Raw genomic sequence first — 27,257 nt, forward strand, 5'->3', positions numbered from 1 at the left:
GTTCCTTATGTCTCTCTCTGCTACGCTTTGGCTTCCAAGTGGCTTAAAGTGGATATTCCTGTAAAAGTGTGTACTTGGGAATTAGTTGGCAGTTTTCCTATTTTTTACTATTGTGCAATTACAGCCTTTAGACTTTCTAAAATAAAAAGTACCTATTTCAAATTATTTTCTGTTTGTTTTCACAGGTGATCAGTCAGCACTTTGAAGGGATACTAGGGAGGGTCAAGTTGAATATTTCAGTTTGAACTTTTTCCCTGAAAAGCAAAGGGAAGAATAATTAAAATAGCTTGAGTTAAGGAGTAGCTCTGTTAAGTAGCAGCTTTGCTCTGTTACGCAAGAAGATCTATGAAGCAACTGCAAGTGATTAAAGTTATGGGAAGGTATCTTATTGTGATGAGAGAAACAAAGAACACATGGCTAAACATTACTACCTTTCTTTCCACTAATGCTGGCTAGGAGTGGGACCCTACTTAGTGTACTAGTGACCTGTTAAATCACATTTCTAGCACACAGAGAACTTTAAAGATGGGAAGCTCCCAGTTGTGATCCTTGCATGGCAGGCTTTAGAAGTTTAACTCGAAGAGTATTACTTTTACAGTATTACTGTATTTAGAATAGAATGTTTCCAGGGATGGGACATCTGCCACCTCTCTGGGCAACCTGTTCCAGTGTTTCACCACCCTCATTGTAAAAAATTTCTTCCTTATATCTATCTACCTTCTTTTAGTTTAAAATCATTATTTAAATATGACTTGCCTACATAGGTACTGTGCCAATAAATTTACTGGGTATATTTCATTCAAGGAGCTAGTTTAAGTTTGTCAGTAAAAGTTGATGTTTTTGTCAGCAGGAGTAAAAATTCCACATAGCTTCATCAAGCTTGTGCCTACCAAAGGCAAGCTTTGTGATGATGGTTGTTTTCAATTAGAGCCTGCTTTGCTTTCCAGCCAGTCGAAGGACACATTTAACATATTTGATATTAACAACTGATTCTGTCAATCACAGTTTCACATTACTGTTTTATCCCATTTTGTGCTGCTAATCTGGCTGTCTTCCAGGAAGCTTCTCAAACACTAGAAGTTGATACTAACTCTTACATATTTATAGGTAAAAGCTGTAGTTCCTTTGTGTCATTTCTGAATAACAACTTTTAAACTGTTACTATTTCCCCGACAGCTTGTGAAAGGCACACACAGAGAGCATTTGCAGTTCACCTTCCCATTGATCTGCCCACTGTGATACATTTACATGGTAATGTAAAGACTGTGGTGAAAGTCACACTGGTGACAAGAACTGGTTGAGTTTGCATGTTATTCACATATAAGAAAGAATCAAATCTCTAGTTGAGGCTAAAAAATAAAAAGATTATGGTGTGTCTCTTCTTCACCACCCACTGTCCCATTTACATTCAGACAAACCATAAAAATCCAGCTGTGCTGAAGTTTATAGCATTTAATTTATGGACAAACAAGCTTTTGTACTAAAATTGCAAATTGATAAGCAAGTAAGTTACTAATATTTTGGTAAATGTAATTAGAAAACATAGGGATCATCTACTTTTGCTTCTTAAATACAGAGCCTTTGAAGAAAGACAGAAGCAAGAAGAAGAAAAAGAACAAAGATTTAGAGAACAAGTTCTGCAACAAAGAAAAATTAAACTTCAGGAAGCAACTGATAAGTTCCAGCGTGCTCATCTGCCTTTTTCTCAGCACAAGCAAATAGGTTTGTAAATTCAAATTTAACCATTATTCACAATACAAGTGTTTTTCTATTAATATAATTAAGGCAAACAAAACAATTAACTTCACTCAAATTAATTGAATTCATATAAGCAAAACTTAACTGACAAGACGCTCAGATCTGATACATACAACAAAATTGGGTAGAGGGAATTAAAAGAACCAACATTTTTTTTCTAAAAATTGTATTTTGAGATATTTAATTATATTCTGGCCACAGTAAGTACATCACCTCCTTGGGATATTGTGGCTTCCTGGGTTTTCCCCACTTTTTTCACTGTGGTATGCTTATTGCTTACAATAGTGTGCTTTCACAGCTGGATGTGAGGTGTTACAAGGCCACTGAAAGTTACTAGGATAGTATAATGATCCACTATTTGAACCCCTGAATATGAAACATTCAAGAATGTGCATTTTGTTTATCATCAAGTAAAAGCAGTCCTAGCATATATTAATGTATTACATAACTTTTGCTGAATTAGTCAGCTTTTTAAGCTGTTCTCTCGCTGCTGGGAAGTAATGATCACTTCAGCTCAGTTCCTGCTTTCTTGGAATCAGTGCAGATTGGCAGGAGTTTTTAACAGTATCAGCCAAGTCTGATTTCCAGTCAACTTTCCAGTGTTGAAACTCTTAAGATATGGTATATTACTTAGGTCTTCTTTAACAGATTTACTCTCCCAACTGCAATTGTGCCAACTGTGAGGTAATGTCTCTGACTTCAAGATCAAATGTCAGATTAAAATAACAAAATAGAACAGTACTGGTTTAGGGCTTCTTCATAGCTCTACTGACAGCCCAGACTGTGTAGCAATATAATGAATCACAAGGTTTTTTCTTTGTTTTCCTTTATAGCAATTCTGCCTCTGCCACTTTCTGCCCTGCTTTTACTTACTTGAAAGAGGCAGCACCTTGTGCCTGTCTGGACTCTTTCTTTCTCCACTGATTCGATTATTAAATTACAATTTGGCCTCTATAAAATATCTGCAAGCCATAACTTTGACTTAGTGCATGAGCGGAATAATCATGATGTAAAAACAAAGTTAGTGCTGGATTTTTTAACCTCCTACTTTTTCAACAGTGCAGTCTAAAAACACATAGCAAAACTGTTGAATACATGTGTTACTGTAAACACTTAAATAGACTGGGGTTTTGTTTCAGAGGAACTAGAGATGCTCCAGCATGTCTAATGATGCTAAACCACTCAGTTTATTGTAACAGTCTGGATTTAGGCTTCCAAACTTCAGAAACTTAACCAAACCACTTATGGTAAAATATTCCAATTTTGAAAATATTTTTTTCCATTGTGTTTTTTACTCTAATCCCTCTAGTCCAGACAAAAGCAGCTTTTCAGTTAGAAGAAGCTCTTGAACAAATTAAAGGATCAGTTTTAACACCAGGACTGTGCTTTCCCAGCAGAAACAAAACCAACTTCAGGTAAGCATTTCTGTTTACTCTGATGATCAAAGGAAGTAAATTGCTTAGTGTATTCAACAAACAGCAGACAATTACTCTTGAAGAAATTGTAGGCCATTTCTCTCGTGGCAAAGAAAGCATTTCTGTGAACTGTTCCAATGAAACATTATGAAACATCCTTGAGTTGTTTGTGTCCATTTGGTAAAAAGGCAGAGGAGATGACACAAACCTTTTCCCTCAGCGGAATTCTGGGAATAGTCGGAGCTAACCCAGTCCCCATTCAGTTATAGCATGACTCAGATTGCCATGGTTATCAAACCATCTGCTGTTCTATGAATTATAAAGTAGTCTGTCTAGATGATTTCTTATTCTCATCCAGATTTTTTCCTTTTGATATTCAAGGATAGTTGAGTTTGTATATTCATCCCATGATCTTATCTTCTTCCCAGCTGTCATCCCTTTAAATTTCTCATCCTCTATATGTGTCTTGAGCATCCTGATAACAATTTTACCTGCAATTTCATTTTATATCACATACAATTTGAATTACGTACTTTTCACTCTACCCAAGCACTTTTTCTAAGGTACCTTGACTTATCACAGAATGTTTCCTTATGCATAATTTATCTGCTGTATTTAATACTCCTTCCTGATTGTCCCCTTCCTAAACTCTCATTTCTTTAACATTTCAGTTCAGAGTTTTATTTTTGTTGTTGCTTAATTAAATTATTATTTATTATTAATAATTAATATTTATTAATTATTAATACTTAATTATTATAATTATTTTCTGCATGCTGTAAATTGTGCAGATGTTCAGAGTAGAGATAAATTCTGTTTAAAAGGGGTCTCCCTACTTTTGAGCTTCAGTGTGTTCTTCGTTGTGATGTTAATATTCAGTTTGATTACATATCTACTGCTGATTAATACATGTTTGCAGGCAATAAACTGGGCAACTGAGAAAACATTTCATACCTCTTAGAGCTAAATACTCATGCTATCTGCCGGTCAACATGCATATAGTTCTGCAGCTACTACACTGGATTGACATAATAAAGCAGGATTGCAGCCATAAAAACAAACAAACAAAAAATCTACCTGCTAAATATAAGTTAAAATTATGGCAAAAAAATGTAGGTGTTTCTGAACCCTGTCTCAGGGTTCCTGATCGTTTGTCTCATTTCACTCATAGGCTCAATTAAGGACAGCAGCTCGGTGCCTCTTCCCCCTGCCTTTATCATTTGTTTCTTTATTTTTCATCTTTCTTCAAACTGCTCCTTGTGCCTCAGGGGCTCATATTTTTCTCTCAGGACCTCTTCAAACCATTTACCATTTCTTACAGTATAACATTGGTGTCACTCCATATTATATTTGTGTAATTTTAAAAATTCACTATCCTGTAATAATGATAGTGTGTTCTTTTCCTGTTTTTCATTTTTATAACCTGATTTCCTAAGGCAATTAAATGTATACATTCATATTCTTTTACAGTTTGTGTTCCCCTCGTAACAAAATTTGAGAGAGCGCTAAGAATCTCAAAGATAATTATATATCTACAGGTTTGAAATTGGTAATTGAGCAAGGAAGAAACTATTCAAACAAGTGACCCCAGCATGAAAAAGGTTTAAAACTGGAGTCCATATGAACCCGTTGGCAGGTCTCAAGACAGATAGTACGGATAAGACAGCACACGAATATCTTAGAACTTACCACAGAATGTGCTGCCTCTTCCCCAGCTGGTAACTAGGAGGCTTGGGTAGGAGCCACATGGGGTGGGTGAAGGAGGATGTAGAGAATATTGGCAGTATGGTAATAAGGCAAAAAGAATTAAGTTATTGCAGTACAGGCTTGTGTATAAAGGCAAGGTATATAAATTAATATGAAATAAAGCTTTGCTTATTCTAATGCTAACAATTTGACTTCCTTCCTTGTGACAGAAAATACTTTATGCATTTTTGTCTGCATCTCACACAATCCCTTACTAAGCACTGAGATTCAAACTGAACACGTGCTATGCAGCATAGATTCTTCTGGTCTGCTGCAGAAGATGTTAGTGCAGGGTTGTTCCTTTTAGTTTTGGTCTGGGAGCCATAGTTTGTGTGGGTCATGAAAGTGGCATTTCTGTGTTTTCAGACTTGGTTCCAAAAATTGTGCAAAATTCTCTTAGAGGGCAAATAAATTTCTTGCAAATCAGTGCAGCAAAGTAAGCTTTGATACAGAAAAGCATTTTGAGAAGGCTCTCAAAGATGAAGGTTCTTCAAAACTCACCAGTTCTGAGCTGTAAATCTTTAAAAATGTCTTATAACCCCTTTAATTGGAAATTTTGGGACAGCTAATAACTAACTCAGATGAGGTAGTAGATCCCTTTCTCTATTTCTATCTCTTCTTACACTTCCATAAAGTACTTAGATGTACTAAAAAGAAAAGGGATAGATTTTAACGGGGAGTATAATTTTAGATACAGAAAGAGGATGAAACAGATGAGGGCTCAGAACAAGGAACTGTGGAAACTTAGGCTGAAGAAATGGAGAGAAATGAAGGAAAGGGGTTATTGAGTTTCTGTACATATATTAGACATATGGTAGCCATCTCCAGCTAGGAACAATACATGTTTCTTAATAATGTATCTCTGCTGGATAGGCAGTAGAGGAGGATGAGGTCTGTGTACGTATTGTGTGACTGCACTGTTCAAATTTGCTCAATAGGGGTGCCAGCTGTTAAGGAAGATAGCTTTGTGTGGCATGAAGTAGTCATATCTTTTTATAAGTTCCTACACTGCATGTTGGCCATATATGAAAGGAACCATCATCTTCACCATCACCTTCACTGAAAATGAGGACAGGTAAAATGTGCGTGGTAGATCATCTTGTCAGGCCAGATTCCAATTAAAAAAAAAAAAAGAGGGAAATATGTGGAAGTATGATTTTCATATTTAGTTGCGTATAGACTAAAAGTTAACTTTTGCCACAAATTTAGCTAAACACCTTCACTCAATTTAGCAATATTTAAGGGATCGTGTTGATGCTGCTAAGGAACTATATATGAGAAATGCAGCCTGGGAATGTTAGAAAGCATCTGCATATTGAATGGACAATAAGGTTTGGTTTGTTACTCAAAATCCAGTGATTGCTGAGACAAAGTATCATTTCAAATATTGGACCTGATCAACCTGGTAAAATAAAAGCTGGATCTCCCCTTTTTGGTAAAAGTATACCCATTTTACAAATAACTTCACTGAATCTGTTTCCAAGATCTGTTCTCCTTCTACCACCATTTGTAATCATTGTGGAGTACAACAAATACTTGATTCTAAACCAGAGAGACATAAGCTTGGCTTTCTAATCAATTGTAAGGGTTATGGCTCTACTGAACCGATGTGAGAACTCAAAGCATGGACCTGGTGAGAGATTTCTGTAAGTGCCACTTTGGATATGCCAGCCTAAGGGCATTTAGGGCCCTTGAACCAGGTTGGAGCCAAAAGACAGGATCAGTGTCCTTCGCTAAACTGTTCCACCTAGGCAGTCAAGCATAGCTGGCAACCTGGTAATAGTTATACTTCCAGAAGACTAAAGCTTGATCTACCTATGAGCTGGTGGGTTTTAGTGTGGGGGTTATTTTTACTTTTTTTTAAGGCCTACCTTTCTTATTGGTTAAAGCTACTTGTTTCTTGTTTTTGTCATCCTTGATATCTACCTAGTTCTTGCTTCTTGTTTTCCAAAGCTTAGTTCCTATTCCTAGTGATCTTATCCAGCCTTGTTCCAGTTCTATCTGCTTTTTATTCTTGAACATATCTTGTTACACACTCCCTGCCTTCCTAGTCTCTGACTGCACATTTTGCTTGTCATTTGGCTTCACATGCTTCTTGGCTTCTTTGATTCCTGGGTGTCAACCAGCCCCATGGTTCTTGCTAATTCTCACCCTGTAGAAACCTGTGGTTTCCTCTATCTTAATTTGGGCTCACCCTGACCACAGTACCCAGCTACACTAGCTACTCCAAAGATTTTTTTTTTTTCAGGTAGCAAATACAAATTCTTTAATGTACCACATTACTGACATTACACATCGTCAGTAGAGTTGGGCTCTCTAGATACTACAAAGCCTTCTTGCTATTTGAAGTAAGGGAATATCTGACAGCATTAGTATATAGTTATCCTCTATATAAGCCAACCTTATGGAAAAATAAAGGCCATTTTGCTTGGGTTTTTTTTTTTTAAAAACCCTCCGTGTTCCATTTCTGTAAATGACCAAACTGTTGGCTGACATTTTCCAGATTAATTCAGCCTGAGGCAGTCACCCAACAACCCAATCAGAAAAGTCTGACTATTTATAAATAACAGAAGAGAAGGTTTAAAATGGAAAGTGTTGGACAGTTTTAGATAGTACTAACAGCACCACCTGTAGTTAAATATAGTACAGCTGTCCTTCACTTGCCAGGCATTTATTGATGATGTATACTTTTGGAAAGGAACATGTTTAAAAGTGTACAGTTGACGCATAGAAATAAGCAAAAGTAATAAGTTATTTGCTTGCATCAAGAACCACAGATGACACTTCACCTTCACCAGCATCTAGAAACGATTCTTTCCATCAGAAGCAGATTTCAACAATGGTTGGCTGGGATAACACAATAGAAGAGAGCAGTAGAACAAACATGGATAGTAACCAACTTCTCTTCCAGAAAAATCTGAAAGAAATGCAACAACTCCTTGAAAAACAACATCTCAGCAACTTGGAGGTATGATATTTCCATGTGATTCATTACATGATGCTTCTTAAATGTAATAGAAAGTTTCTTGAATGTGATAAAAATGAAAGGTCTGTTAAGCACTCTACCAAGTAGACAACACCTGAGGGCACACTGTACTATGCCTTACCAATAGATTGTTTATAGTAAAATTATACATATTTTTCAGTAAGAAATCAGAGATCTTTAAAAATGTTTGTAAGAATATTTTCACAAATTCTTCAAAGATATCTGTCATGTTGTCTTTCTTTCTGTGAACATAAGATTTGTATGTCGGACTTCTTGGCTCTGAAGTAGCTAGCCATTAGTCTATATCGCAGGAGTCTTGTGCTAGCTCCAAACTTAAATTGGCAGCTTGCTATTCACACTTAAGTTTCTGCTTTGCTGATTGCTACAGCTCAGCACAAAATGCTATAGCAGTATAATTATGGTAGGTCAAATGTTAGGGGTTTTTTTTGTTTCTTGTTTTTTTTTCCCAATGTGTGGTGATTTCATAGGGATTGACTTCAAGTCTCTTGAGATCCTTTTTTGTCATCTTTGGAATAGATGCAGGTGTTCCAGTAACAAGCCCATTAACGTTCTGCCTAACCTAATTTTTGAACCCAAAATCAGTTTCAAAAGTCACCTTAGAAACACAGTAAAAATCAAGAAGAACTGAGCTCCAAAGTGATTTCTTATAACTGCACTTTTAAGTGTGATTTTAGGTCTGTCAGTGTTGTCTTTGATTTTGGAAATATTGTCTTCAATATGACATTTTTTGGAAACCAGAGAACATAATTTTGGACTCATTCTTTTATTTCTATAATATTATCTACTGGTATCTGGACTCGTGGTATCTGAAATGACCTTGACTCTATGAAGCGCTGTCCCTTTATATTGGTGATGGCTAGAGGCATGGGATCATTGGTGGCAATAGAGCAATGGCTTTTCCTTTTAATACCTGTGTATGGATAACTTTTGAAGACTGTATACACTTCAGATATATTTCGAGTTCTTTGATATTGATGTTTTCAGGCACATTCATCTCTCTCTTTGTACCTACTTTGTTCTGATGGGTATTCATGAGAATCTTGAGCAGCTGATGGCTAACACAGAAAATCTCACTCAACTGGAGTAAATTTCAAAAAGGTTGAGAAGACAGAAAGTACAGTTTGTACTGGCAAGATTGTTGATTAGTGTTCATTCTTATTTTCAAGCATAAAAGAAGGCAATTTATAGAAGAGAGCTGATAAAACTGAATTCTAGATAACCACTCTCAAACAAAATACAAAAAGGTCTAAGCTTTTTTTTTTTTTTTTAATACCACATTGTGCGTTTCGTTGGTATAGTGTTTGCAAATCCCTCCCTAAATGATGATGCTGAATTTGGCAGTAGCTGCATTAGGACATATTAGAATTAGGAAAAAAAATGCAATCTCTTTGAGAAAAACATATTAAAAGATTCTTCTTAATATATTGTAAGACAACTATATGGTAGCGGATTTTATCAAACACAATTATCATATTCTAATTGAATTTTAGGGAAAAACTGCTGTGAGTCATGCATGATTTTTTACTTATAGTTTTTTTTAAATGTTATCATCAGCTTTGGGCACTGCATATAATATAGGAATTTGTGTTTACAAATTAATGTATTTTTGAAAATGCATTGGTCCTGTAAAAAATTTTGCTTTTTTTTTCCAGAATGCATTTTTCTGCTACCACTAGGGGTTGCTCAGCTTCTTCCCTCTGATAAATAGTTTCAAATTGTAAATATTTGTACTTCAAACATTTGGACTTTCTTTCTTGAAATTGCATGCTTTGGACTCTGATTAGAAAAATGGTCAAGAAAGCTATTGTCATTCTAAGGCCTGAGTTTTGGAAGTTTAATACTTGGATTGTGCTGGTGTGCATGTGCATTGTGACTGCCTGTGATACGAAATAGTATTTATAATACTTTTACTAATAAAATTTATAATTTATAATTATTTATAATACTCTTACTGACATGAATAGGCTTCAGTAGTCTGGTTACTGTCTGTTGTCCAAAGTCATTTCAACAGTGCTTGCCTTTCTGAACCTAATGTCAAAGTATTTCACTGTGCACATGCTTTGCAGTCTAACCATCCATTGAGATCCTTTGACCTCTCTTTGTTTCTGTTTTTACAGGCCCAGCAGGATTATAAAGATTCCTAAAATTCTTTTCTTTCCTACAGGGCAATAAAGTTCTATGTAGACCCTTACCAGTGGATTTGGTCTGTTCCCTGCTTTCCATCCCTAAAAATTTGTATAGTTTCAGCAGTAAGCCAAGGTTTTTGGTGACCCCTCTACCATTCTCCAAAACTATTTTGCTTAAAATATTGAGAGCAGTAGATTTTATTGTGTGCAACAGTTACATCTAAGCCAGTACATCAAATTATTATTTGTTATATGTCCATAAGTATGTTCTGTTTTGAAGAAATTAATATTGTTAACTTCATTCACGATCAAAGGTTTTGTTGCACAGTCCTTTCCTGGTTTTGTTGCAGGCATAAATAAAATCTTTAAGGTGGAGCTGGTAGCACAGTCTTTAGCTAAAGCTGCATGCAGCTTTTCACAAAAAGACATTACTCCCAAGTGCTTATCATTTTTCCAAATGTTAACTGTTTATGTTGAAATTTTCCATTTCTGGCACCTGCCTTGAACTGAATAATTTAGAAAATTTCCATTAAAATGGCTCAACTGTGACAAAGAATAGTATTATTCAGCTATCTTTTGTCTTTTTCTTTTCATCACCTCTTTAATTTTGTGGCCATACAAAATTGTTTTGGTCAGTACAATATTTTTATGCTCTTCCAGAAAAATACATTATGCTTGAATTAAATTGTTTGATTGATGTAATATTTTACCTCTGTTGTTTCACTTTTTAAACAAAATACTTGGAAGTAAGAGCTAATTCACAGATAAAAGAGGTATAGATTACAACATGGAGGCTGTATTTTCCTCTTCCCTCCTTTATATGACCATAATTAGGTTATTCAAATGGTATCTGGGAAATCCAAATTTAAATCCCTTTCTGATTGATTTGAAGCAGGAATTTTACCTTGGCTCTCCTTTTTTTCCAAGCATATTGTGCAGCCATTGAAGTACTCAGTATCAGTCTTTCTATGGATACTGTTCCCCTTGGCATAAAATACTTCAATATTTATTGAAATAGGGACTGGAACACAGGTATCATTTCTCAGAAATTGCAACCCAAACCATGAGGTCAGAGTGTTATTCTTATATTATCTCTAATACAATAAAATTTTGTATCCTGTTGTACTGTGTGTGTGTTTATCTATGTTACATATAGAATTAAATAAGTCTCTGAGAAATAATGAAGAATATTTTCTAAGTGATGTTCCACTGAATGAAAGCAGCAGATGCCACAAACACATAGGTATGGACATCACCTTACTTGCATGAGTGAGTTGACCTGTATGACTGTTAGCTGTTTGTGTTACTATGCTTTTGAGGTTGGACTGTGTCTATGAAATGGAGATGTTTCAGGTAACTGATGGAAAAACTGATTTCATTTTCAAGTGCATTTGTAGTATGGCTGGAATGAGTTAAACAAGAGTTCCTTCTGCAAGGTGTATTGTATCAGTCTAACTCTTCAGAGGCATAGACAAGACCAGCATGGAAAAAAGGAGTGCCTGTGTACAGAGTCTCTCCTGAGTGTCAAGAACTTGTAGAATGCTCAGGGCTAGTTAGTGGGAAAACAGACTCTTAAGGGGAGGGTTAGGATAAAATGGCATTGGAACTGAAGTCAGACTTGATTTTGAAGAGACCATGCAAAGACTTGAAATAGGTTTCTATGGTCACCTTAAGTCTAGAAACGTTGGCCATTTTTTACTTATAACTGTGAACGTTAACATATTTTATGTTGATCACTTAAATTATATGACAAACTTGAGTGATTTCCCTACTCATTTTCCTTTCGGCAAGATCAGAGGGGTTCAGTTTTTATTAGCTTTCAACCGATATTGCAACATACCACTATGTTCCACGTTATTTCACTAATCCAAAATTCACATTTGCTATAAAGGCAAATTGAAATGTATCTCCAGACTAAATTATTTTACCCAAATACTCGAACTTGTTTTGATTGTGTATTCCTCAAGAGCACGTTTTTTTTACGTAAAATAGTGGTTTATTCCAAGCCTGTGCTGTATAAAATGACATTACAATCTTTGTATCTGACAATCTGGATGTTCAGTCATTTGAAGTGTCTTGCCTCAATTCAAAGCCCTGCTTGAACAGGTGATAATGTAGGATTGAAGCTGAAACAGCATTTTCAGTACAAAAGAGTTTGTTTCACAGGTAGATTAATACATTAATAAGTTAGGATTATTATACATGCAGCATAGCTCACAGACCACAGAACCAGGGAAACTGAGAACTGTCATCTTAAATATACCTGGTCCTTCTTTACAAGCATATACTTTTTTCATAAGAATTGCTATATATATTAGCATGACTCCATTTTTGGTTTTACATTCATATCCATATATCCATATATCTCTCTCTCTCTCTATGAAATATTTATATATAGCTATGCACTAAATTACTTCTACCATACTTCACAGCTATTTTTGAAGTTATTTGTTTTACTGCAACAGAGTAAAATGTTCATAAATGTAGCTAAAGGAGAGGAACAGAGGAAAAAATAGCAGTATATGATCTTTAGTTTACTGCAGTTATGGTAATAATAAAATGTTTGCTTGGAGGAAGGGAGTGGAAGATAAAAAAGTTTGTGATTACTGGTCTGCCAGCATGCTATATTATATTATGATAACTTGGTATTATCAGAGATAGTATATACTTATGTCTCAAGGGGATGTTGGGAAATCTATTGCTTTCTCATCAAGATTCAAGTATCACTGTCCAGGGTAATTCTTCCCCTTTGAAGATGGCAGAGCTGTGTTTTGGGGTTTTTTAAAGAGATAAACCTTTTGTGAAGTGGAAAGCAAAACAGAATTTAACTACTTTTTTCTTCCAGTATTCTGCTTCTGTCCTAGTAGGCTCATGGTGGCCTGGGTACACAGAAATCTAATCAATTCTTTCAATTTTTTTTAATATTAATTATTATAAATCCACAGCAGCACTTCTGTGGTATTTAGTAGCTTTGCTGTGCAGTTTATGCCTGATACTGGCATGTCTCCATAAGGAAGTATGGCTCACCAACTGGGACATAAAGCATTAAACCAAACACCCAGAATTCAGAGGACAGGAATAAGCAGAGAATAACTGGGACCCAGGAGACTGAAAGATCTTGTAACAAACAAAGAATTACTCTGTTTGAAACAGTGGCAAAAAAAAAAAAAAAAATCAGCCTTTAAATTCAGTAGGCTGTTTAGGGGAAAGTAGATGCTGGAATCTTGTACATGCTCTTATAAATCGTATATGTAAAGTTCTTAAGAGGAATGTATGTCTTGAAGAATATCTGATTGAAAAAATGGAATTTGTAAAACAGGTAACATGTAACAGTCACTAAACTTTTTTTTCAAGATAAGTAATTATATTAATGAAGCATGCAGTGAATGTTGGCAATTACATGAAACTGTCTCATTAGATAAACTTATTTCTAGAGAGGTATAAATATATAATATTAAAAAATGCTCTTAGATATATGGTTTAACTTTTAGGTTGCCCTGTGTGGAGTCAGGCTTTGGACTCAATGATCCTTGTGGGTCCCTTCTAACTCAGAATATTCTATGATTCTGAAAGTATTTCTCTACCTGACCTTTAGGATTTCCTAATATAAATCCACCTTCTGCCTTGGTTGTGGCTATGCAGTGCACAAGATAGAGTGGAAACATGTTAAAAACTCTTCCATCTTTGCAGTGTATTTGCATTGCTAAAAGAAAAAGTAATGCTTTTTATAGACCATAAAAAATGTATACTAATTTTTTAGCAAGTCAGAGAGATCTGGTAGCATAGTCCCTCAGCTGAACTAGAGATTATTTTAAGAAGTATATTCACACACTGTATGGTTGTGGGTCTTTTAGGAGGTGTGTACTGGTCAAATAGTATTAAAACTTTTTTTTCTGATGCTACAGCTCCAGTTCACTTAAATCTGTCAACCCTAATGCTTTGCCTTATTTGTGTATTTGTGAATAAGAATAAACTGGGAAGACAGATTCTGAGTTTTCTAGAAGACGAAGAAATACTTTCCTCCATCAGTTATTCTTCTCTCCCCATAAATCACACTTTGATGGAAAGCTTTTCTGAAAAGGATAATTTCAGGGCTTTGAGTCTCGTCATTAAGACCTGAACCATCAATGAGAGAGAAGATTATTTCTTTGCTTTAAAATGGAAAAAAATCTCTGATAATTGTTTCCCTTTCATTTCTGTCTCTGAAGTATTGTCTAGAAATAGCTTCAAGTACAAAATATTTTTTAAAACATCATTTCTCCTACAACCTGCAAATTCCAAAGAAGTGAAAATGGATAAGTCTTAACTGATTTCCATTCTCCTTTTTTGGGATAACCAAAATGACATTGAATATAACACAGATTGTAAATAACTATGAACTTGCTCATTAAATTATGTCACTGCATTTTATATATAACATTAAAATGATTATTAGTTAAACAGTTAAGAACTTCTAGAATTAATATTGCATATGCACGCCCAATTTTTCTCCATGTTTATTTGCCTTATGACGGTTTTCAATTATGCAGTCCCATACTATTTTTACATGACCTCATCTCTTAAATTTGCAAAGTAGATGGTGCCTGCTCAAAATAAATTTATTAATGGGTTAGAAACAAAGAAGGGACTAATGCATTGTAGTGCTCAGTGCCTCAACATTTAATCATTTAATAATTTTAATAGTATTTAAAAAATAGTATTATGAATTCCACTTCTGGAGCTGACTGACTAGGTTAGTCTGTGAGTGTTAGGCACCTGGAACAGGGATCCTGAGGAGCAGCACTCTGAGTACTGAGATGCTAAATTAGTTAATAGAAAGCAACAGAGAGAAGCGTTTAGCTGAAAACCTGTTTCCTACACAGTTATGTACATTTACCTCAGCACTTCAGTAAAACTGGAAGTCAGAACTCGAAACCCTGACATTCAGTGTTCAGATCACCTTTCTTTAAAAATCCTTCAGTACAGTATGGCTTACTGAAGTGCCTGGGTGCCTATGAAATTGGAAACTTGAGTTCTTTTTATCCCAAGAAGTTTGAACCTGTATTTCTAGCATCCTGTGATGATTTTCCAAACAGGCAAATCAGGTCCTTTTAAATACTCAGGTTCATAGATAGCTAGTTTCTGTATCCTAGATAGCTTGGGGGGAAATTAGGCACCTAGGACTTAGCCTAGGAAAGACAGGGGTGTTGATAGGAAGCTTTTCTCTGGTCATCTTACACCTCCATAGCTTCTTTGGTGGGTTTGGCACAGTATAATGGATCTCTTGTGTAACATAAGCACCAAAATCCTTTCTCAGTGGCATTTGCTTTCTTGGGTCTGCCCAAATCTTCTGTGAAATCGGTATTGTGTAGTGCCGTGTACATTTTGTTTTCCAAACTTGCATAGAAAAGAGATTATTCATTTTCTAATGGACTTTCCTATTCCATAGTTGGTAAACTCAAAACCAGTAAAGGTGTTTAGGTACCTCACTGGCTTTGAGAGGTAGCTTTGTATCTGTATGACCATTGGTGTCTTTTACTTCACAATGCATGTGAAGTATAACATTATATATATACGTGTATAACACGCAAAGAACTCCTGTAAATAAACTGGTCGAAATCATCAAAAATAGCAAGAAGTGTGAGAGGTGAGGGGCCTGGGTTTTCAGAGTAGGTAGCATTTTTCCAGCATTTATCTTCAGAAGAGTGTTCCCATTCACCTCGTGGAATTGTGAACAGTCAGCACTTCTTTCGCAGAAAATGTCAAATATACATCTAGCAGCTCTTTAGCGTAATAGCGTTCTGACAGAGTCCTTTGGCAGAAAATTCACTTGTCAAGTTCTCTTAAAATTTTACTTGTTGCAATGTTGTTCTTTCATTGGCCTCATGAAAGATTTCTTAGGCTCATGTTTTCTCTTTGTTTTAGTGCTTTACTGAAATGAAATTGCTTGACACAGCTGTTCTAAGTCTTAAGACATACAAGTGACCTCTTTAACTCCTCGTAAGTGTTCCCTTTCCTAGAATACCAAGTATGTGGACAGGCTGGGTTTAAATTTCATGCATTAGGACATAAGATAATGCAGGCAACGGGCAATACAATAAATTGTACTTATATAACAGAAACAATATGCAAATCCAGAAAATAAAAAGATAGTACACTCTATGAAAATTTTCGTTTCCTTATCATCCTATAATATTCTCACAGATTAAATCAAATTAAATCATTGGGATTTCCAGGTTTATTTCCCTGTAGCTATTGGCCACTAAAAAAGAATAATTGTTGAATGCTTTTTTAGGTCTGCAGAAGTAGTTCTAGTTATGCACTTTTACAAGAAAACGTGACATTCATTTTCATTACAGAGTAGGCTAGAGAGGGAAATAAAATATGTAAATATTTTAATGAGAATGATAAGCATCTTTAATGTGTGAAATGATGAAATTGTATGATGCAACAAAATAAATGTAAATGAACTAAATTTGCATGAACTAAGTAAAAGTGAGTATGTGTTTAAATGAGGAATCCTTCTTTATTCTTTAATTCCTGACTTATTTCTGGAGGTTGCCTCAACTGAGATTTTGTGTTCCCATGAGGTTTTGTTTTACAAAGAGAGTAAAATTATATATAATGCAGGATCAAGTCTATTTTCAACCTCTGGAGCACAACTGGGTAGAATTTTTTTGATCTTAATTTTCAAAAGTTGCAATTTTTCTTGCACCTTCCAGATTTACCAGTTTAAGCTAACCTGCTATCAGAACAGGTTTTTTAAAATCAAGCCTTACAAAATTTTTCCTCTGTTTAACTTAGTCATTTTAGAAACACATGTTTAGCTATACAGGTGCAGTTTCCAAATTAGACAAGAAATAAGCCTGACACCTATAATTTCTTTTTACTGTTTTTTTCCCATCTGAAAATTTCGAAGTTAGTTCTTAAATTTGGCCTGGTACAGAAAACTCTGAGCATATGCCTTTTCCTTGTTTGGTGAAGTTCAAGCAGAGGTTCATAATATAATTTAGCCAAACATAAAGGTTAATAAATAAATAACAAAGCGTTATTTATTCTTTTCTGTTAGAAAGACAGTGGTTTGTATAGCTTTAGTTTGAAAATGTTCCCTAAAGGAATCTTTCCCTATGCTTGGTTCTTTGTTCTTCTATTTAGTTTCTTTATCTCAGATCATAACTATAATGGAAGACTGCACCAACCTCTGAACATTGAGTGCAAGATAAGATTTAATTCAATCATAAAAAGTCTGTCAGGACTCACTAAGCTTTTTATTCTGCAATTTAAAATATTTGTACAGCTATAAACTATGCAATATTATGGTATAACAATTTTATTAGAATAAAAAAAGGTTCACTATAAAAATATGTTCTTATTCACTAATGAAATTTATGCATTCTTTGGTAAGTTTTCAAAATTTTAATTCTATTGTAATTGCCAGGGGATACATAATCACTTACCGAGGTTAACAGATTTTGCTACTTGAAACATTTTCCATTTAAAGTCACTAATGAAAAAAAAAAAATCCTCATTGCATAAGATTGCATATCTAATGCAGCTTCTCATAGTTTTTTGTGCCAATTTTTTCCAACATATGGTTTAAAATCACTTAGCTGCTGAGTTGTGTGGAAGTGAACTTCCACTTCCACAAGAAAGAGTGAACGAGATTGTGAAAATAGTTGATATGCTTGTTTTCCTTTATGTGTATTTTGAAATCTCGTACTTAAAAAAGTATGTATTTTCAACCATGTCAGGCATCTCAGTGTTTGGATGGAGACGTAATAGTGAAGAAAATGCCTGTACAGTACATACATAAAGTTGTCCCACTGGTGATTGGGATGGTGCCAGTTGCTCTTATTCATCACTACATTAAAGTTTGATGAAAAAGTTGGGGGAGTGGATGGGACTCCCATATGCCCTTAGACCTGATCTGTCCTCATAGGTCAGATGACATTTTCTTCTTTCTGAAAGATGAGAAGAGGGGGTTTCACTGTGGGGAGGTGTTAATCACTGTGATTATGATAGCTGAGAGATGTTTTCTGTGTTTGCCATGACAAGGCTTAAATCTTCATCGCTTGTGGCACTTTGTATGAAAATAAACATATTTAGTCTAGTATTATGGAAAAATTCCAGTTTGGGGCAGATCCACTATCAAATCTGCATTTTCATGGGTTCTCATTCATTTTGTAAACTCCCTTACATGTTAGAGTATGAAAACCATCCTGTGTCATAGGGCAATCCAGAAACAGGAGTGTTGTTTAGACAAATCTTGTTCCTTTTTTGATATTGTAGAATTTATATAAAACTTAGGATTCAATTTGTTGAACTATGCAGCTCTTTCCTCTGAATTTCATACCCAAACTACATCATTTTCTTTTGCAATTGAACACAAGTAAATTTTAACTTGATGGAAACACTCATGGTGCTATGACCGCAAGTCATAAAAACACCAGGCTCAATATTGATTGTATTTTAGCCTAAGCTCTCATTAATGAAAATTTAGTATCAGCAAAAAATCATTTCTGATAACTGTAACAGTCTGGTTTTATGCCTGTATTTCAGAATTTTCATCAAGAAGTCAAGAAAACAGATGATTCAGAAAGCCTGTCAAGCCTTGACAGTCTTGAGGCTGGAGAACAAAATGGAAATTACACAACACCGAGTGAATCATCTTTGACTACACAGTGTGACTGTGCCCTGTACAATCCAGAAAAATCACAGACTAGGAATAATGGTTTGCTTTATACAGCTCAAAGTACTTCTTCTAAAAATATGCATCTAAATAATTGTCTGAGAAATGTAGAGTCTCAATACTACCGCAACTTACCTAGTCATGATCTTTTAGCTAAACATAATGTTCTAACTCCTGCTGAACATGTAAACAATTCAGAAGAGGAATCATCTGCTTCTCACAGATCTGGAAAAAAACCTGTAGAGTTCTCTACCTCTGGTAAGCAAGAAAGCTCTGTAAGTAATGCATTTGGTTTTCTGCAAAATATAAAAGAAGAAAGAAGCAAGCCATCTTCTGGAACGGCTAGCACATTAGCCACTGGTCATCCTGTTTTCAATCCTAGCAAAGCCTGGGCCAGCCCTGATTCTATTCCAGGAGAAAGAGTTCAGGATCTGATGCAAGATCAGAGTTGTAAAATGACCCCACAAAAAAGAACTATATCTGTGCAAACCTCCCGTCAACCTATTGCAACATCTGTAATCTTATTTCCTCATCAGGGATGTTCCACTGGCATTCCCAGCGCAGCTGATACATTACCAAAGGACAAAAACATCAGTACAGAGTTTTTTAAAGATACTTTGGGAAAAATGACTGAAACAAAAGAAGAAAATACTAAATGTATTGATGACATTAATCCAGGATCATCTTTATTTCAGGACATACCAAATGCCTCAGTTCTGTGCCATGTTAAGCAACAGAATAACAAAGAGGAAAAAAAGGGAAATATGGTTGAAACTATGTCACTGGTGTCTGATACAAAGTTCAATTCTGGCACTCCTGCACAGCACAAAACCCTGAAAAACAATATTCTTGAAAGAAAAAGAGCAAAGTTATCCAGAAGTATCTTAAAGAAGGATTCTAAATATGAACCCAGTCATTTCAAAGCTGTGGTTATGAACCACGGGATAAGTTTTGGAACTCGACCCATGTCTTCTATCAGAGACAGTTTAGAACTGGCAAAAATAAAAAAGAAAACTGCAGAAAATGAAAAATACAATAGAAAGCTAAGATGGTGTGATCAAATTAACCAGATAATAATAGAAAATAATGAAAAATGCTATGAAAAAGACACCAGTGAAATATCTTCTGCACAGCTGCAATGTGTTCAAACTACAAATAATTCTCCTAAGCCTAATTTAAGTATTGTTGCTCAACCTTCAAACCCCATGTTCATAACAAATCATCAAGAAAACTCTTATATATCAAAACCAAATGTTAATACTGAAGAATCAAATAAAGAATGTACATCTCTGAATATATTTATGTCTACTGGATCCTTTTCTGCTAAAAAAGCTTGGATGGTATCAAAAGATGAAGAAAGTAAACCCTCAGTAGGTAGTAATAATTCTAAAATTAATGAAGGTAATCAACTCAAAAATAAGGCAAAAATAGCTAGAAGAAAAACATCTGTAAGAGCCCAGTCAAGTTTTATGCCCAAGAAGAGAACAGGCACTATAATCCAACTGCAGTCGGCCGCTGAAGCCAACAAAACTCAAAAAGCTCCAGGGAAATTGCTAGCACCTCACCCACCATCCGCACCTCTGCCGGGAAACAGAAGTGGCGAAAACGCAGCCAGCCCTGGGTGTCAGCCACTGCCGCCTTCAAGTCTTCAAGCTACCACCACAAGCAGGAATGATTTAAATGAAAGGCATGTTGTGTTAGCAGATCGAGTTTTAAATAGAAACGGTACAGAAAACAGTGAGAGTATTACTTGTCATTCTGACTTGGCCACTGCGATATCTACACCTGGCTGCAGCACGGCCAAATACGAACCTTGGGCAAAAAATACTCGTTCTGTAAATAGTGTTCAGACAAGCGCCTGTCAAGATCATTCAGTAACTGAAAGAAGACCTGTTAACACAGAAAATGGATTACATCTCCATCATATCCCAGCAGCTGGAAAAACAAGTACCTCCTGGCAAGGAGCGCATGCTGCCCGAGCTCCAAAAGACTCTGCTACTGGTAAGAGTCGTGTTTCTGGGTTTGGGGTGGGGGGATGTTCAGATGAAAGTCTTTTTCAATTACATCACAATTTTGTTTGCAGTTAAAATATCCAGCCTTTCATCCATTCACGCAACACAGCCAGTTTTAACAAGTTTTCACCATTTGTCATTGTCATTTCTATTCTAGTGGTGCCCAGAGGCCTCTCAAACATCGATCCCCATTTTTAATAGCTCTCTACAATATTAAATGAAAAGGAAGTATTTTCCCGGAGATTATATTCCTGACTAATGAGCAGATGTGACAGGTGGTCTAAATAATGATATAGGAGGAAGTGACTAAGTTTATACGAGCAAGTTTTACAAGGTAACTGGGAGTCATAGCTTGTTGTCCAACAGTCACTGCCACCTGAGAGTGAAAGAAATGTAGATCTACCATGTTTTTAAAATGCTGATGCTGTAAATGCCTAAAATTATTAAGTTTTAGTCCCAGTAATACAATTAATGCTCAAAAAAATTAAATGTAAGTTAAAAATAAAGAGTTTCTACTGGACAAATTTTGCTGTGCTGCGAAGTATGTCTGATTTATAAAGAATTTTAAGAAATTGAGGACCAATCCTGTATTTTATTGAAATTAACCTTGGGAACAATATGATGTAGAGGTTGATTGGTAAGATAGAGGAAAGGTTCATAAGAAATTTTGGGAGAATAAACTTTAGTCTCCTGGTTTTTACATTTCAAAATAGGTTTCATGCTTTTTGATTTGCCTTGTTTCTCCTCTGCAGCCTAGCTATATTCTGTGCCTTGGGCACTGATGGCATCCTTGTGCTTGTAATGTGTATGGTGTATGCTGGTTTGCTTCCTCTTGAGGGTTGCAGCTGGAGGCAGAGCTGAAGCTGTAGACTCTGCTTCAGGTACAAGGAGCACTCCAAACCGCTTCACATGCTGGGATCACCCCAACGACTGGCCACGCAGCTCAAAGATACTTTCTAAGTATCTTTGTATACAGTATGCAGTGTACAGTATAAATAAGGAATTCCCATAACTTAAAACCCCTAAATTTCTAATTTTATCTACAGTAATACATAGTTTTAACTATGGAGTGATTCAGAACAGCTCTGTTGTGTAAGAGCAGAGGTAGGTGAATATTCTTGGCCTAAAGCAGGGGTGGGAAATGAGAAATGTTATCTGCTTGTCCATTCCAGTTCAAAGTCAAACAGATGAGCTTAAGATACGTGTGACTTAACCTATTTGATTTTACATTGGAAATGAATGAAGTCTTGCATTACCGTGCCTCGCCTCCAGCAGAGATATTTGCCTCTTGATGTCCTTATTTGCACATCAGATCAATGAATCAGGAAATTTACTGGGTCAAAGTCGTGTGCGCTACTAATACTGTCTTCACTGCAACTTTAAATGCTACATCCCCAGTGTCACATAGCTCCAGCTCTTTTAGAGGAAGAGCTGAGTAACCTCTTTTTAAAACTTGGATGGGTGGCCCTCTCTCAGTATCTGCTTAGATTTTGTGTTTTGAAAGTCTTCTTTATTTTAAATATTCTAGATAACTCTTAATGACTTGCTATTATTTGTTCTATTGCCCGCAAATGCACGTAGATCACCATAGTCTTTGTCCTGAAGTGCTTGCTATGAGAGACTGAATACTGCATTGTTCTTGAGTAAAATATCTGCTGTGGCACTATTACAGAGTTCAGTGAGGTCTGTGAGGACACTGTAGAATATGTGATCTGTTGAAATGCTTGGCCAAACGTACAGAAAGAATAAGTGAGAACAAGATGAGTAAATAAAATTGTTGTCCATGAGGATCTTCCTTTAATTGGGCTTCCAGGCTTCAAGTGGTATATCTTCTGGCTGACATTTATTATACTGTAGCTGGATATTAGAATTATTTTAAGTCCTTTGGTGTTCAGTCAGTAAAATGCTTTAAAAATATGTTTAACATTTAGCCTGTGACAAATACGGGACTAATTCACTTGCTTATAGTTAAACGGGTAGACTGCTCAGTATCTCATGCCCTTAAAGATACTATTGCTTATGAGATTTTCATCTTACATTTCTCAAAGGAGTCTTTTCCTTGGCATAGATCTAGCATGTCTTGCAAACTAATTAAATTAAGTGTTGATGCATATCAATAGAACAACTTTGGATTTTATTTTTCAGAAAAACATTATGTGATTGCTAATATAACAAGGGGTTTCTTCTTTGCTTCTTTTTAAATTTTCCCCCGTATTCAATATAACATGATCACATTTCCTTTTCTTTTCAGGTGCTATTCAGCACCATGTGTCACATTACAATAATTCGCATATAACTAAATGGCAACCTGTTAAAGCTAATGTGTCCCATGTTACTATTGATGGCAGCAGCCAGATGACTAGTTTCAAATCTGCTTCTAGGATCAATGAATTGTTTTCTTTTCCTGCAAATGGTAAGAATTCTGCTTTGTTAAATATCACTGTAATAACAGCTAAAGAAATAAAATTCTGTTAAAATCACTAAAAGACCTCTTGGTCTAATCATGAACTGTACATTAAACTGCACTTGTAAATATTTATTATGTAAATAAATAGGTAAGTTATCTTCCCAAGTATAAATCAAGTAACTGCATTTACAAATCAAGTAACTGCATTTACAAATGAGAATATAATATCTCCTTGGATATGTAGATTCTTGACTTGCACATGAAAATGCTGATTTGCATCTCCAGTTTGTATGCATGAAAGTTTAATTAAGAACTGAATTTTAATTTTGAAACTTGATGCTTTAACTTTGAAAATGTATTATTACACCATACAAAACTGAGATAAATTTGAGGTACAGTGCCTAGGTTAGGCCTCTCTAGCTGAGGGAAAATACTATACAGCAGCACTGTCATTAAAATTAGTCTACGGATGTATAAATTAGTAAGATTAACTACAAAATCCCAAGCTGTAGAACTAAGGTTTTAAACCATGACTTTGCATTCGAGTCACACCTGTGAGGCCACACCTGGAGGACTGTGTTCAGTTCTGGGCTCCTCAGTACAAGAGAGACATGGACGTACTGGAGACAGTCCAATGAGGGTCCACGAAGGTGATGAAGGGACTGGAGCATCTCTTGTATGAGGAAAGGCTGAGACAGCTGGGACTGTTCAGCCTGGAGAAGAGAAAGCTGTGGGGGACCTTATCAACATCTATAAATACCTGGAAGGAAGGTGCAAAGAGGATGGAGCCAGGCTCTTTTCAGTGATGCCCACTGAAAGGACCAGAGGCACTGGACACAAACTGAAACACAGGAGGTTCCCTCTGAACATCAGGAAACACTTTTTTTTTTACTGTGAGGGTGACGGAGCACTGGCACAAGTTGCCCAGAGACTTGTGGAGTCTCCATCCTTGGAGATACTCAGAAGCCATCTGGACATGCCCCTGGGCAACCAGCTGTAGGTGGCCCTGCTTGAGCAGGGGGATTGGACCAGATGACCTCGAGAGGTCCCTTCCCACCTCTACCATTCTGTGATTCTGTGAATCAAATAAACTGTGTGAACTATTACATGTTTTCTGTATGGTGCTATGTAATCTTAACAAATGTTGAATCCATTAAGATATAAGATACAGCATCTTGGCAACAGGCATTTACTGTGTTGGACAATTAGACTTTAGGATTATTCTCTAAATGCAGCTTATTTTCTAAAACATTACTTTTTGGCACAATATTCGACATTTGTTATATCATAGTTCACTGTTCATTCTCCCTTTTACTTGGTAAGACCACCTTGTATCTTTGTACAGACCATCTTTATTATCTGGGATTCAAAGTGGGGCTTCACTTAACCTGCTTATAAATGTCCACATACAATCCACATCTATATCTTATAGTCCTATGCTAACATGAAATTAAACAGGCCTTAGAAGTGCCTGTTTCTCTCTTTTCACTGTAAGAAAATACATTTAGTGAGATCAGATGTAAACATACACAAGGTAAGCATCTACATTTGGACAGAGACATTTACTCATCACGATTAGTTTTGCTGCTACTATCTTTATCATGTTTTTACACATTTTTGGTTTATTTTTGTATGCATGTCATTTAAGGTGTTGTTCCTGTTACAAGACAAAAGCAGGTTTTTGACAACCATGAAAATAAACACAGAGCTTTTCCAGAACACAGAAGACAAAGTGTAGCCTCTAAAAGATGGAAGCCTACTCATCATGCACAGGTAAATATTAAATACTATAAAAAATAAAAAGCTTATTTATCTTCAAAATGGAAAGAGTTTCAGGAATATCAAAGATTTGTTCAGTGTCCCACAATTTTGAATCAATGTGCTTAGTCAGCTTGCTGTCACTGCTAATGAAAAGAATAAAACCAACTAGAATACATCACTGTATTTGTACACACTAATATTTTTGCACTTGAAAACATGTAGTAATATGAAATAATAAATAAAAAATGTTCAGAAAGTAGTATAGTTACCTTAAATTACACTTAAAATATTCTTATAATATTTTTGATAGAATTCATTATGTACTGTCCAGCTGAGTCCTGTTCAGTCTGCATTTGATCCAGTACAAAATATGAATAGCACCTATAAGTCTGATGAAGGTATAGTAACACATCTCACTTCAATTCTTTGTTATACATAAAGTAGTGACCTAATATATCCACTGTGTAACATCACTTGTGTCTTTTGGCATCAGTGATGCTAAGTAAGAAAGGGTAGTTTGTTGTCTAGACCTAATATTTTTCACGGAAATGTAAGATACAGCATCATGTGTCATGATATTGATGGTTTTATAAATGCATTACAACATATACTCAAGTTTCATTCCATTCCTGTTTGTATTTAACTGTATGATAGCTGTATGTATCATACATAACTCTATGATGTAGACACATACCGCTTGCTATCATTACATATTTCCGAAGTCGGTAGAACTTGCTCTGGTGCCAACTGTAAGATGCATTAGTGATCTTAATTACGTCCTTTTCTAATATATCGTGCTTCTTGACTTCGCCACCTTTTTGATCTTTTCTGAATTTTGTGTGTTTCACAGACCTATAGTCATGAAAGCAAGAAGTATATTTAAATGTCATGAGCTCTTCTCATTTGAAGTTATCCCTGTAATCTCTTCAGTTTCAGAAAGCACTCTTCAGTTTCTTATGGCAGAAAAACTAGCCAGTACACCCGTTGCAGAGGATGAAATCCTGGCAGCTATGGAAAGTGTGCCACCAGCCAGACAGCCCTTACTGCTTAACAGGGCTCCGTGTCCAGGCATGAGTGCACTTTCAGTAGAAGAACAGAAGATTTTCCAGTCTCTTGATCGTCTCAATCAAAGGCTACAAAGTAAGTTTGATAATAAATAGGATCCTACATCAAGTGATTAAATAACTTTATATTTTGTTGCCTTGGAATAATTTGGATTAAAAACATGAATCTTGTGATAGAAATATTTTTCTTCTATTTTATTATTGTTATTATTCTTTACTAAATGTAGCAAACGGTAGACCAAAATCATGAAACCTTTCTTAAAGTCAATGAAATTAATTTAAAATAATGGTGACTTTGCCGTGGTCAAAAAAAATCGTTAAAAATGTGACTGGAGGACACCTTCAAAAACTGGCTCAGCCGAACTGTAGCTGTTGTTTCTAACAGATGTTTGTCAAAATTGTTCTTTCAAGATGTATCAGATGTATCAGCCTCACTTGGGAATCTGTTCTAATGCTTATACGTCTTAATTTTTTTGCAATTATTTTTGCAAATAATTACCCTTTATATTATATATCCTGTATTTTTGCAAATTTAACCCTTTATAATGAATGGCTTTTCATTTTCTTTCTTCTAGTCTTTTAGAATGTTCTTCTTCTCCTCCATGAATTCTTAAAGATCACGAACACTGAGTTCTGAGATTGCTGCAGCCAAATCTGAATGTTTAAGTAAATATCATTTGCGCAACTATTTTAAAAATGTCAGACTTACCTAAGTGTTCTCTAACCTGTTCTTTCTCTATGCCAGGCTGATTTCTCACCTACTTTATACTGATGCTTTTTACATGAGCTCTCCAATCACAGCTTCCATTTTGCTGAAGAATGTGGGGAAAAAGTCTGTACTTGTTCTTGATAGTTTTTTCTCTCCGGTGATTAGTTAGCTAACACTTTCATTCGTCATCCTTTTATAACTAACGTACTCGTAGAACAAACTTACTTCTTAGGTCTCTTGCTACTGTATCTGATGGTTAGTATTTGCTTTGATCTATGTGATCATACAGGTCTTTCATAAAAATTCTCATTAGTTTGACATAGTTTCTGTATTTTGTGTGCTCCATCCTGTATTTGAAATCAGCGGGGACCTTGTGACTTAGTCCACGTGGTGTCTTCACTGGACTGCTTGGCTTTCCATATCATTGGAATAGCTCCTGCTTGCCATTTTTGCTGTTTGTGGAGCTGCCAACTCTCCCGAACTTTATGTTTTCCTTGGACTTTTTTAATATGAAATTTTACATGCCAATTATTTGAGTTTGTAAGAGTCTGCTTTCTTGAAGTCCATTGATTCTATTTTACTAT

At 35.6% G+C, this 27,257-nt stretch overlaps 1 protein-coding gene across 1 annotated transcript in view; it reads left to right on the top strand.

The window, feature by feature from the left end:
* The window catches only part of CEP126 (centrosomal protein 126), a 40,942-nt gene that overhangs the window by 10,142 nt on the left and 3,543 nt on the right, over positions 1–27,257 (top strand). Inside the window, exons 3-9 of the mRNA XM_050911478.1 lie at positions 1,577–1,722; positions 3,053–3,173; positions 7,689–7,887; positions 18,591–20,721; positions 24,788–24,912; positions 25,211–25,298; positions 25,831–26,040. Of these exons, the coding sequence (XP_050767435.1) occupies positions 1,577–1,722; positions 3,053–3,173; positions 7,689–7,887; positions 18,591–20,721; positions 24,788–24,912; positions 25,211–25,298; positions 25,831–26,040 (3,020 nt within the window). The remainder of the gene's footprint in view (positions 1–1,576; positions 1,723–3,052; positions 3,174–7,688; positions 7,888–18,590; positions 20,722–24,787; positions 24,913–25,210; positions 25,299–25,830; positions 26,041–27,257) is intronic.

This window comes from Gymnogyps californianus, chromosome 1 (assembly GCF_018139145.2).
Source record: "Gymnogyps californianus isolate 813 chromosome 1, ASM1813914v2, whole genome shotgun sequence".
Lineage (NCBI taxonomy): Eukaryota > Metazoa > Chordata > Aves > Accipitriformes > Cathartidae > Gymnogyps > Gymnogyps californianus.